The sequence below is a fragment of the Diadema antillarum genome, unplaced genomic scaffold (assembly GCF_040938485.1).
Source record: "Diadema antillarum isolate AM-2024a unplaced genomic scaffold, OU_Dant_1.0 scf00000163, whole genome shotgun sequence".
Classification (NCBI taxonomy): Eukaryota; Metazoa; Echinodermata; class Echinoidea; order Diadematoida; family Diadematidae; genus Diadema; species Diadema antillarum.
Window position 1 is genome coordinate 1,451,737 of NW_027271052.1, and position 13,270 is coordinate 1,465,006.

General features: G+C 36.9%; 1 protein-coding gene across 1 annotated transcript; it reads right to left on the minus strand.

The window, feature by feature from the left end:
* Nucleotides 1–2,792: 2,792 nt before the first annotated feature.
* LOC139722305 (cilia- and flagella-associated protein 161-like) lies at nucleotides 2,793–9,401 on the minus strand. Its single transcript, XM_071633614.1, has 7 exons — nucleotides 9,293–9,401; nucleotides 8,317–8,406; nucleotides 7,252–7,493; nucleotides 5,778–5,862; nucleotides 4,869–5,033; nucleotides 4,458–4,531; nucleotides 2,793–3,242 (listed from the first exon to the last, which is right to left on the minus strand). The coding sequence occupies exons 1-7, from the start codon at nucleotides 9,362–9,364 to the stop codon at nucleotides 3,089–3,091; spliced, it is 882 nt and encodes a 293-aa protein (XP_071489715.1). The 5' UTR covers nucleotides 9,365–9,401; the 3' UTR covers nucleotides 2,793–3,088.
* Nucleotides 9,402–13,270: the final 3,869 nt, after the last annotated feature.

The window sequence follows — 13,270 nt, forward strand, 5'->3', positions numbered from 1 at the left end:
GTGCCAATGTAATTGTTATCTAGAAAGCAAGGCAGTACTCTTCAACACACTTTCTCTGGTCTTGATGGGGAAAAAAAATTGTGCTTTCCCACAAGCAAGCTTCACAAGCATTTAAAAAAAAAAAATCTCGTGTAAACTATGATCACTTGAGTTTATACTGGATCAAGATTACTGATCAGAACATGTTAAAATGATACTCGGCAGAGTCTCCCTGTTCTATGTGCCCTGGATCAGATTACACACACCTCTGTCACCTTTTGCACATGATCATTTTCACCAGCCAAAATCTATTTCAGGGATATGACAAGGGATCAGTAGTATAATAAAAAAAAAAAAGTTAATCTTATTTGGTACAAATAAGATTGGGTTAGAGGTCAAGCTCACATGAATTATTACCAAGAATATCTGATGGTGTCTTGGTAAAATTCGATGGATGTCTGTATCTCCAAAAAGAGAGAAAACTGTTGGTCTTTTGGGGATAGAAAGTCATAGGCCAAGCTTTCGGGGATCAATTTATGCCAGCCTAAATCTACCATCACTGGCAATGATTTGTGAAATGTGATGAAATGTATGAAATTCAAACTTGGTACAAAGGTAGGACACAATTTTATCCTCTGTCTGCTTTGATGTTGACTCAGTGAAAGTCGGTGGTCAAAGTTGCACAGTTTACCATCATTTTTAAAATATGTGGTACATTTGTATTGAATGTAGTCAGAATTGGCATTATTATATGGGCCCACATCATGTAGAAGGGAGGAATAGATCTGTTTTAGGGTTTACTTTGGGATGTCATGGGGTGGTTTTGCAACAACTTGTCTCTACCTAGCCAGTATTACTAAAAGTCACATGATGGATTGTGTTTGTGAATAAAGTATTCATCACTTGCAAAAGCTTTTTTTCTCTGATCACTGAATGACAAATCCATTTGTTGAATGTACTGGGCTGGAATCTTTACATGTATGCATAATTTGCCTTAGTGAGGATACAGATTGTGGTTAGGGTAAGACTTTGTTAGATGTATGTAAAGAAATTTGATATCTAGATTTTTTTAAATTGAAAGTTCACTTTATATTAATCAGAACACATAAAAATTGTCTCTTTTTCATCGACAATGTATACTTTATTGGTAAATAACATTGTACTTTACACAAATGTTCAGTACTGCTATTTCAGCAGCATCTTTCTATTTACATCATATACATGTATACAAGAAGGAAAGTGTGACACAGAGAAGTGTGTTTTTGCCGGAGAAATGAAATTCTTGCACCTACACAATTACAATTTTTTTTCAATAGATGTCTCTATATGAATATTGTAAAACAACAAAACACAATCAAATATGTATGAATCAGTCTCACTATGTTGTACAATGTATAAATTAATCTTTGAACAATGCCTTGTAAACCCATTCTTTTCGGGAGGATTTCAATTTTTGTGCCAGGCAACAAAGGAAGGTAATTCAGTTGATGGTTAGTTTATGGAACAGAAAACTAGATTTCACATGTCAACCGAGTAGAGGGGAGTACTGTTAAAGCTGTTATTTTCATGTACAGCCATTTTCGCCAGTGAGGAAGTCATAGACATTTTCGTGAGATGTTCTTTTTGTGAATTGACACCGAGGCTACTGTAAATGCACTCTTGCCCTAGCGCATGGTGACATTTTCGCCTGTTAAATTCATGGTCCAACTGTGATAAGCAAAATTCACGAAAATTAAACCCTCACTAAAATAACAGCTTTTACAGTATTTCCCCTGCTGTTGTGAGCTAAGATTGAAAGCACTTCTACCTTTTATCATGGAATAAAGCATTATGTGCAAATGCTCAGCACATGGTTTCCTGAAGAAGTAACACTACCTTGCAGCTTAGACCATAAATCTTCATACAGAATCTTACCATGTAACCTTAATCATGTAGCTCCTGTTACGCAAGAACTCTGGACACAAAAATCGTGACAATGTATAAATGCCACAACAGGAGCAAATAACTATGTACTGTATAAGTGGATATTTTCGTGTGAGCAATTGTTTGCACTCTTCCGAGTTAAGATGACTTTCACATGTTTTAAATTTCACGGAATATAGACATTATATGGTGGTACATGTAACAAGCAAAAATATTTACACGTACATGCTTTTATTCCCTTGCTAGTTTTTGGTCATGTGAAATGGGTGAAAAATTCCACACCACAAAAATGTCCACTTTTACAGTACTCTTACATTTCTCAACTGGTGTATAGGGAAGAGCATGAGATCATGCAAAACAGATACTAGTGTGCAATTGAGTCATTGCATGGTAATCTGAATATGAATACAATGTATTCAACATTCATGGGTGTAGTGCCGTGTGGAACATTTTTTCTCCTGCAAAGATTGTTTCAGAATGTAGATTTACATTTAGTGCATACAACACAGAAATACTGTATGCTTCATCACATATCTCACAAGACATAGCTCAAAAGAATGGCTATCAACATGAAGAGGAAGCAACCCACCAGTACACTGTACAGTATTATAGAAAAATATGAATAATGTACTCCCCACATACTTCTAAATTTCTTGTACGCTGTGATTTTCCATCTTCCTGCAACTTAAATGAAAAAATTATAAGATATCATGTCATGTAACTTCACAAGGGCTAAGTCAGTCAAAATTGAAGAAAAAAAAAATAAGAGAAATGAGCACTGAAACAGGGATTGTGACTCTAATTTGCATTTTATATCTTGGTTTTACATGTGAGAAATGTGCAATACAAAGGACTGCAAGACACGAATCAATAAAGTTGGATGAAAATGTTTAATTTTTGCTTCACGTCTAGCCCCTTCCTTTCACTCCTTACTACACTTGCATGTGGAACATGTTCAAGTACTGAGTGATAAGCCAGCAATTTTTTTTTTTCTCTCTCTCTGAATAGAATGTTTGTGCAAGTTATAGAAGATTGAATCAATTGTGAATATTACCCTGACTCGGCCCTACGAACGTCTCCAGAACATAACAGGCATGGAATTGTCATTTCAAATTCTACTGCTGGTAAATTCTGTTTTCAACAGTTGGAATACACGAGACTGGTGTGATACACAGTAAGTAACATCTCACTGCTGGCCACCCACAGGTAATGTCTGAGCCAGTTGTGTAGCTCGGGCGGGTTCACCAGTCTTGATCAGCCAGTGGTTAACATCCTTCTCTGCTCGATGGGAATCCAAATCAGTGCAGGCCACCACTTCATATTCCCTGCCAAATGGTGTCCTGTGTATGGGTGAATTTATGGTGTGTGAGAGAGGCAATCAGATTGAAGCTAGGACAATACACCTATTGACCTATGAACAAGATCATGGTTATTCCTTAACTGCAGCCAACCATATTTGGGTTGAATCCCATGAATCCCATGGGATTCAGATCTGGTTTCAACAAGCAAAAATCAAGATATTATTCCAACAATGCTGTCATGATTTCTATGCAGCTTTGGACAGGCCATTTATTTTGCTAATGAAAATTACACTGTACGACATTTGTTGTCAAACCCACTTTCATAATGCCAATGCAGTCTATCATACACAAAGTGCTCTTCTGCCTAGACTTCAACAAGCTGTACAATTCTTTGTCTTTCAGAGTGAGAGTCCAAGATTTGGGAGAAGTGGTCTCGTGTCTTCCTCAGTTTTATTGGATTGGAGGGAAGAAGTCTTTTCATTGCTCATCCCCTTAAGTACACATTTTATTCATTGGGATGCACACTAATGAGGTGTTGTGAGGAATGTAATCCATTGTGTACAATCGCCAGATACTACGGACAGAAATCCTTATTTTCACACACTGGAGGATGTACCACATTTGACTGCCTCAAGCACAGAGACATCTTAACATTGACCTTTCATGCTACAGTACATGCCAGCAGCAGATTATTTGTTTGTTTGTTTTCAGTGAGATGTACAGCTTATTTCAAATTGACAAGGAAATCCACAACTTTTCACATCTCTGGGGAGTGAGGTATGTGTGCATCTAAATCAAACCTTGAAAAAATTCCAGTGAAGTAACAGACATGAATGCTTAATATTATCTCAGTCTCTTTGTAAATGACTAAACAGGAACATATGGAAATGGAGAAGAATAGCAAAGCTGCTCTGACGTAATATCTCTAGAGTTTTGGTCATGTTATAGCTTGGACCTACGATAACTTCTTGGTTTATATTTCTGAAGATATTAGGCAGAAAAATTGTGAGTCCTCACCCTCCGTAAGTAGAAATATGATACGGAAAACACAGGTTTTAGCATAAACAAACACTTCTGGACTTTCTTGTTCATACAGCTGTGATTTAGGCCCTACTGATTTAATTTGTAGTACAACAGTGTACAATGTACTTGATAAAAAAGGTAGAAAATTGGTAGAACCTGGTAGACTGGCTCTAATATACATGTATAGATTAGGAGATGTTATAAAGTACATAAGTAACATCACTGACTTACCTGACAGTCATATTGCTGAGTACACAAAGATCTTCATTTGTCTTGCAGTGGTTGAATACAATCCTCTGATTTGCCTATTGATGCAGAAAAACAAATATCATAAATAGATATGTGGGAATGTTTGTGTTTTTGATATCATCTTCTTGAATTAAGTCTAGGATGTCAAAAAATAATGGATAATTACATGTACCAGTGTTGTTGAAACTTTATGGTTTCATGACCAGACAGCTTAATTAAGTGCCCAGAAAGTACCATGTTAGGCATTTAACAAACAGTATTAGCAATCTAAGTAGAAATCATTGTTTATCATCATTCATCTAAGTCTGCTAACAGTCAGTGGGTGTTCTTCTTCCCACCCCCTACCCCCCCCCCCCCAAAAAAAAAAAAATCTTTTTCGAGTTCTAAACTTACTGGAACAGGTAGCCCCTCTGATTCCATTCTGAGCTGAGGATTGAAGCAAAGGATGCGCCACTCTGTCAGGTACGGTGACTGGACCTCATCCACAAAGGAGAGGAGCTGCTTGCGAGATTTCTCAGCCGATGAGTGGAAGGACACTCGATCAGACTGCATGACAAGCTGTTGACAAATTTCAGCATTGATGAAAAAATGGAAAATGTGCAATGTACGAGTCACCAGCAAATTATTGTAGCATACAGTTGCATCTACCATGAACTTATCTTATTTCTTTTTTCTGTACACTATATATGTCTGAGAGAAAAAAAAATATACAGGGCAAAATTAACTTTGGAGATGGCACACAAATTCAAAAAAGCTCCAGTGTATATCTGGGTAAGCAATCAGAAGAGTTACTGCAAAGTTTTATATGTCTTCTCTATGAAATATCTGATACAATATATATCACAAAAAACTCACTTGGGCCTTTGGCTTGGATGAGCGAAAAGAAATATATATGATACAGATTAACAGTTCTATCAGAAGATAAATTTACTAAAAGTTAAGGGCAGGAGAAGAAACTTTTGTATAAGATTGTTTCATGCATATCATGATCAACTACTCTTTTACAATCCATGTTTTAAGATAGGAAATCATTGTTCATTTTTCTCTTGATATTCATGCTCAAGGTATTATGGCCTGAATAGTAAGATTTGATTTGTACATAATGAATAATTCAGAATCCTATATACAGTTTCTCCTCATGTTTATCATTAACACTCGTCCATGTGTTGTGATACTGAACTGATTTCTTAACCAACTACCTGTTCTGCCATAAGAAGGAATACAAACAAGCTGTGAAAAACTGTTAACTCTGAAATCATGACCAGGGATACTACTTTTTTGACAAAATACACTGATACTTACATTTCCTCCCACACCTGGCAGCGTGCAAAGTCTGAAGTGTTGACCGTATGTCAGTGGTGTTCCAGGTGTGATGCCCTCTTTTGCTCTGGTGAAGTAAGTCAGATCAAATGCACATAATGCTTTTCCAATTCATGCACTGTAATCGTGCTGCAAGAAAGTTTATTGTATTGCTTCTCTAAACCTCATTAATCCAGCACACGAACCAACAGAAAAAGTATTATTTACATGTTCTGGAGATGAATGTACAAACTCAGACTTTCTTATGGGTACCACCAGGCAGTGACTATGTTTTTATACAGATACACCACTAATTAACATGTTAAGGCATTTTTCATCACAAAAATTCCTAGTGATTTCCCAAAAGGATAACATTTGTGTAAACATTTTGCCGAGCCGACTGTATCTGTTCATTCTGTGCTGCTTGAGATTTCCTGTGTCGCTGAAAGTATGTGACTCATTAATAAATCTAGGAGTACTGATTTTACATTACTAATATGTGTATCTGGAAACAAAATAATGAGGTGTGCAATTATCAGTTAAAAGATATGGAAATTCATATATGTTTCAAAGCTCATTTAGGAATTCTGACTTTGAACTTCGTTCATCACTGTGTCACATCTTAAGGTTGCATACTGGTAGTAGTGCAAGATATTATATTAGATGTCTTTTTGTCAGAACTGCCATAATTGTTCAGTCATCATCAAAACCAACCATTTACATGGTTTGTCAAAATGACCGACTGTCTTAAACAAGGAGATCAGGCCTAAACACCTTTTTTTTTTTTCTTTTTTGAACATGGTTTGCCTCTCTTTTTGGTCCAAAAGTACTAAGAGATGACACAGTACGTAGTACCAGCATGGCAGCTTCAACTCTGTCTTGCAGCGCTTCTACACGTACTCTGAAGCGAAAGCTCCTTCTGCAGTATCAGTTCAGTGGACCCAATAATGTAGAAGCAGTATGCATTGGATGTACGCATATCATGGAAACGCACAGATGAAAGTCACACAGGAAATTTATGATACTGGATAAATTCTGTAACAGCAGTCAATCATGCATTGGTTTTCTCTTTACAAATCGTGGTTTTCTCTTTACAAAATCATGGTTTTGCTATCAGTTCACTGGCTTGGGAATTTAAAGCAAGAATACTGTAGAAAAGCAAAGTCTTCTTAGTCTGGAGGTCCTGTTTAAATTACCACAATTCATATATGTACTGTAGAGGTATTACTATGCATCCATCTGACTAGTCCTGACATTATTTTCCATCATTACATTTTTGCAAACATAAATGAGTCCTGTCATACTCCTTTACTGACACTTTTCCAATGAAAGAGAAATGAACACTCTCTACCCATTATAACCATGCAATTTTGTGAAATTGAGGATAGTCAGCAAGTGTGCTTGTTGGAAAATAGGCACAGGTAACCTAAATATGTACCCCTACCACACAGAGCTGCTGAACTAATAGTATACTCACGGCATAATGACAAATGTGTTCCTGACACATGGGGCAGTGCTCTTGCTGGATGAAGCTGTGCACGTTCCTTCAAATTTCATGGCCTCGTGCATTTTGGATTCAGACATGTTGACAGAGAGAGCATTGGTCTGGCGTGGTTCCACACCAGGCTGAGTGCGAACCTGGTCTGCAGCGGCCTCATTCATGATCACAACTTGGTCACCAAAGTGAACGAAGCCATCAACAGTCACGGACAACTCGGTCTGGAGAGGGACAAAAAAAAGACACAACCACAATAGAATTGCCCTTCGTTATAAGGGGGAAAAAGGTCAATAGATAAAGAGAATATTCAATTGCTCATTGACTGCTACATGAGACTGTCAGTGATGTACTAAGCTAGTGACTATGAGTTAACACCTTATCTCAGGACAAGTTACATTACACCAGCATTTTTAAGTGCAAAATAAAAACAAACTTTTCTTACCACTGATACAAAAGAAAATAATCTTTTAGACAATTTCATGTAGATATCCTCACAAGCCAAAACTAAATAGATTTGTTTTCACTGGTTACTAGGTTTCTGCACATACTCATCCACTAAAACTTTGTTTTTCTTACAGTAGATCTATAGGATGCCGTGTTAGAATATTCTCATGTTGTTTTCTTTTGCTATGATTAATAATCACTGGAATGCTAACCACATTCTGTTGTGTTTTCTAAACAGAAAATTTTTTTTTTCTTCCTACAACACTGAAAAATTTCCATAAGCATTAACATTCATTTTCATCTTTTACTTTGAACAAAACAAAAAACAAGATGTGTGGATGATAATGGAGGATCTAGCCTTCTCAAAAATGAATTATGTTAGCAACTAGACACTACATTACCACTTGCACTTGGTACAGAGGTACATTTCTTTTTGTCATATACTAAAAAAATCTCAATTTCATGCAATTAAAAAGTAAATGGTTTCAAGCATCCAGACAACTGAGTTAACATACAGAACAAAATTCCTAATCTTGAGTCATCTAGTCTTTTTTTTGGAAAAAATGATGAAATTATTATGAGCATGGTGGCAGACCTTACCTGTTTCAAGATGGTACTTCTAAGACGAGAGGCCTTCTGAATCAGTAACTCGCCCTTCTCCTGTCGGTCAATGAAGTCTTTTACCATGTCCTGAAGAAATGAGAAGTCAGCAGCATGTCAAGTTCACTGAATATAACTTACAACTATAATACAAGTGAAGTACAACTGTGTATAAATTGTTAGAAACCTAATAGTATGATACAGCCCAATGATGATGATGATCATCATCGAGACTTGTCACTACTCGTACTAGAACTTCAAGAGGAATCGAGTCTGTTAGCTTATTGACCGAAAGATCATCTGTATCTGGTCGTCGGGGATATGTTCCGCTGAGACTGCATCTGGCTTCTCGGATCCCCTCTACGGAGGAGAGTGATAACATCAATGAAAATAAGACTCCTCCGGACAGACAGATCTTTCTGTCTACTTAGCCTACAGCCAACAGGGTAGACTATATTTAAATGTAATTGTCACAAAGTCGTCTTCTGCTAGCCTTTTAAACGTGTTAGATGTCTAACGTTGAATTAACTTCGAAACACAGCCCGAACGCGAACCAGTATAAACTGTGTACAAGGTCAAGGAGCGCCCCGAGGCCGAGGTTAACGTTGAGACTAGTTAGTCTCTCTCATAGTAGTTATTATGAGAGAGACTCTTGTAATAGGTTAAGACTTAAAGCACTCATTCTACCTTTAAAAATGTGGCTACAGCAAGAAGTAGAAACTGCAGTAGTCACGGCCCGCTGAGACACTCGCTTTCATTGACAAACTTACATTTATTACATGAAGCTATAGAACCCTAGATCTAGACTCTAGTTCGTCACGTAGATAAATAGTTCGCTGCTGCACCAGTGTGATTGTGTCGGTACATGAGCTCGCCGTTGTGCCGTCTCCACCGGGGTGCAGGTTAGCAGAGACCCGATGAAATTTACGCTGAACCATTCACATATTTGATTTATAAAAACACCCTAGTTTCTTACCTCTTCGAGACACGTTTCTTCATTCCAGTTTCCCACGCGAACTGATGGATTGTATGATCGTACTCCACTCATGATGTTTGGATATTTTTACTTTCTTTACTAAATATTGTACAATTATTTTCCGCAGTGTCGACGGGTCTATCTCTCTCCGCCTTGCCTTGCCTGTAAACTATTTCCCCTAGCAACAACCTGCTGTGTGTGTCAACGAGTGCGTGCATGATATCCATGAGCATGATTATGTGTGTGTGTGTGTGTACGTGTGTGTGTATGCTGTGCATGTGTGTGAAGGTTAAAGCGACGACGCGCATGCGCAGACTAATCGAGAGCTTTCGCCATGAGTTTGATCGGCCACATGCATCCGTCGTCAGAATTAGAGCTGCATTTTATATATTAGTAGTACTGAAGCTTCTGTACTACAAGTAAACTCCTTGGATAGATTTACGGCATTCACCTACAAGCATTAAAAATGCGAGTCGATATATTAACGTTTAGAGAGTAAGACAAATTACTGGCAATTCAGTGTGTGTAGGTGTTGACCAGCTTTCCATTCATCTAAATTGAAAAAAAAAAAAAAATAATAGCCAATCGTCTCCCCCTATACCCTCCCCCCCCCAAAAAAAAAAAAATAATAATAAAAATCTTCAGACCTGTTCTCGGTATATTTTTGCATGTCCTCCTCAGCGGATAAGTTCTGTCCGTTCCAAAATATTAGAGAAATTAATCTTTTAATTCTATTTCATGTAATTTGTTTATTTCCATATTATAAAATCAATGAAATTGTAACTTTTTATGTGTCTGATTTTCCCATAATTTTCGTGGATCTACTTTTCTGACTCGCCTATTTTCATACAAAGCAGTGTAATATAAGAATGAACTTTCCCTTTAACATTGTCAATGGTGAATTGAGGGATTTCAGGATGCAAAAGAACAAGCATGTTCCTGTTTAAAAGTCATAAATACAAAATGGCTCCTCCACTGATATACATTATCAAACCAATGCAAAGTTTGTAAACTCGAACAGAGTATAAGGAAACAAAATATGTGTATAAAGACCCTAGGTGCGTAGTTCCAACATTTATTATAAATTTCAGAATAGATACTTTGATTGAACCCTTTTAGGCTGATTCTTTTTCCCACGTATATAGGCCCACTCCTATCCCTCCCCCGATCCCTCCATACCAGTATCAGATTGGTAGGAAAAGCCGCGTGAAGAAATGAGTTTTCAAATCGAAACTCTGAGAGAGATCCCGTCAAAAATTCCGTCAAAAATTTCATATCGGAGTGATGATTCTCAAGATCTTGAATAATTTAACACCTTCTTACCTACACGAAAATATGTTCCATTCCCCAGAACCCAACCGCAGCCTCAGCCTTCAAAAACCTCGGAAAAACTTTTGCAAACGTTCATTTTTCTACAGAGGAGTCAAACTATATAATAGCCTTCCGCATGCTGTCCTTGACTGCACGTCGCTGAATGATTTTAAACTGTCCCTTTCTGAATTAGGTTAATCTCAATTATGTAAATCCACCTATTTGCTTTAATTGGATACAGAAGAATATATTTACTCTCCACCAGAAAGTTTATATTGCCTAAATGAGATCGTGGAATATTGCGATATAAAACAATATCATGAGACTATTATAATTTTGTGTGTTAATATTCTTCTACTTTTTTGGGGGGATATATCTCATCTCTTTATAACTGGTCCCTATATGTGGAAGACTAGCGGCACCAGAAAAGTGCAGCTGATCTTTTTCTATAGTACATTCTATATTCTTTTTCGTATATCGATGATGTGTCCTATCACTATTTATTTGCTATGTATATATGTTGTATGTTTCATCATTTTATGCATGTAGCATTTTTCTTGAACCTTATATTATGATGTCTTTTATATCTGTATGTATGTTTATGACGGAATTAAAACAAACAAGAGAGAAGTCACTGAGAAAGATAGGGAGGCAGAGGAGAGATCAAAAAGGGAGAAAGAAGGGCGAGGAGAAGGAAAGGCGCAGATGACTGTGAGAAAGACACGCTTGAGCTACTCGACTACAGACTCATCAACCACATTAACGATATATAGTTATGTGATCACCGTATACAATATTTTGTAATAAGCACCCAGAAAAACTGGCGAGCTGGGTCAATTATATTATCAGGGGTGTCGATCCGTTTTCAAGGGGGGGGGGGGCAAAACTTGGAAGATAATGTGCGAGTATCTAGGCTAAGCGGAGCGACCACATACACATTAATTCCTGATGGAAATTGTCAATCAAAGAAATGTATACATGTAGTTAATTTAAGGATAGGAACTGAGAGTGGGAAAGGAGACTGAGAACTGAGAGGTTGTAACCAAAATTGTTTTTATCACAGAAAAAAAGCTATTCGAATAATTTCTAATGTATCTTTTAATGCCCACGCTTCACCTCTTTTTTTTTTTCATTTGAAGCTTTTAAATGTATATGAATTAATAAATATAATCTTGCGATTTTTATGTATAGGTTATGTATATTCAAAAGGTTTATTGCCCTTCAATATTTCTTCTAAATTTTTATTGAATAGTAATGATTATGTTTATAACACCCGTCATGTTGATGATTATCATTTATGTTAAGTGAGAACAAACATTTTTAAAAATACAGGTTTTTTTTTTTCATATCAAAGGTCCATTAATATGGACCGAAATACCATTTGATTTGAAAATGAAACCGTCATTGAATAGAAAAGGAATCAGAAATATTACCTTTTGAATTCATATTCTCATTTAGAATGATTGTTTTAATTGCACCTTTTATTCTGGACTGTCCTTTTCTTTTCCTCTTTTAGTTGTTTTCTGTGTACTCCCGATATTGTACACAGTTTATATCTATGTTTTCTATAGGGGTCAACGATTCATAAGGCTTATTGCTCTTCTCAGCTGAGCCCCCATTTACATGAATTTATGCATCGGTTTTTGTTCTTGTTGTTGTTTTGTGTAAGTGTGTGTATTTCTTTTGATATTCTTATATTTGTATCTGGTTGTTTTCATGGTATGAATTGTTTGATGATTTTATGTCGAATGGAAATAAACCTTGATCATTGATTCATATCCCTCTCCCATGCACACGAGGGAGATTTTGCATTTTCAGAATTAAAATTCAACAATCTGCATGGTGCCCACTTTAGGTGAAATATTTGGACAGCTTTCTATTAGAAAAGAAGCAAGAATATGGGGGGGGGGGCAAATTAAAATGTCTGCCCCTATATTTTCAGGGGACAACTATAGAGACCTTGCCAAAGGTATTATGCGCTATATAAGAACGGTGATAATAATAATAATAATAATATACCCCCCCCCCATCACAATCAACGTCCCACCCACCACGTTTTCAACTTAAAGTTGGGGCCCACCTCCGAGTTTCATCAGCTGACAAAAAAAAAAGTTCTTCATTGGATCAGCGCATCTTTCTCATTCCACTTCAAGGTTTATATCACACACACTATGAAACCTCCTGTTTTTGACATATACAGATATACAGTAATATCATACTCGCTGTAATTCAGAGAAACCCCATTATACAGCGTATACAGAAAGTAAAGCCCTTTTATCATGACATGGAAAAAGAAAGGAAGCGAGCCAACACTCGAAACGCAGCTAAGATCATGCCAATCACAGGTGCGCGAGCTGCGAAACCCACCCCAACACATAATACTGAGTATCTATTAGCCATATAACGAATAGATGAAAGAAAAAAATACTGAGCTTGAAAATATAAGTCTGTATGGAATATTGCACACAGATCTCGATTACCGCAATATTTTTCCGATATTTATTCCCATGATATGCCGTTTACGTATTACTACATATTATGTTGTTACCACGGCAACGAAATTTCAACACATTCGAAAAATATGTCTTGCACATCTTCACCCCTTGCCACACTAACCTGTATGCCAAGCTTCGAGAGCATGTTGGTTGAAAATGATAAACTTTTTAT

What these genes read in the sequence shown, in the direction of transcription:
- LOC139722305 (XM_071633614.1), bottom strand. Translation starts at nt 9,364, where the DNA reads ATGAGTGGAGTACGATCATACAATCCATCAGTTCGCGTGGGAAACTGG. An exon ending in GAAGTACCATCTTGAAACAG is followed by an intron (nt 7,494 to 8,316) that starts GTAAGGTCTGCC and finishes GTCCCTCTCCAG; the next exon opens with ACCGAGTTGTCCGTGACTGT. An exon ending in AACACATTTGTCATTATGCC is followed by an intron (nt 5,863 to 7,251) that starts GTGAGTATACTA and finishes TTACTTCACCAG; the next exon opens with AGCAAAAGAGGGCATCACAC.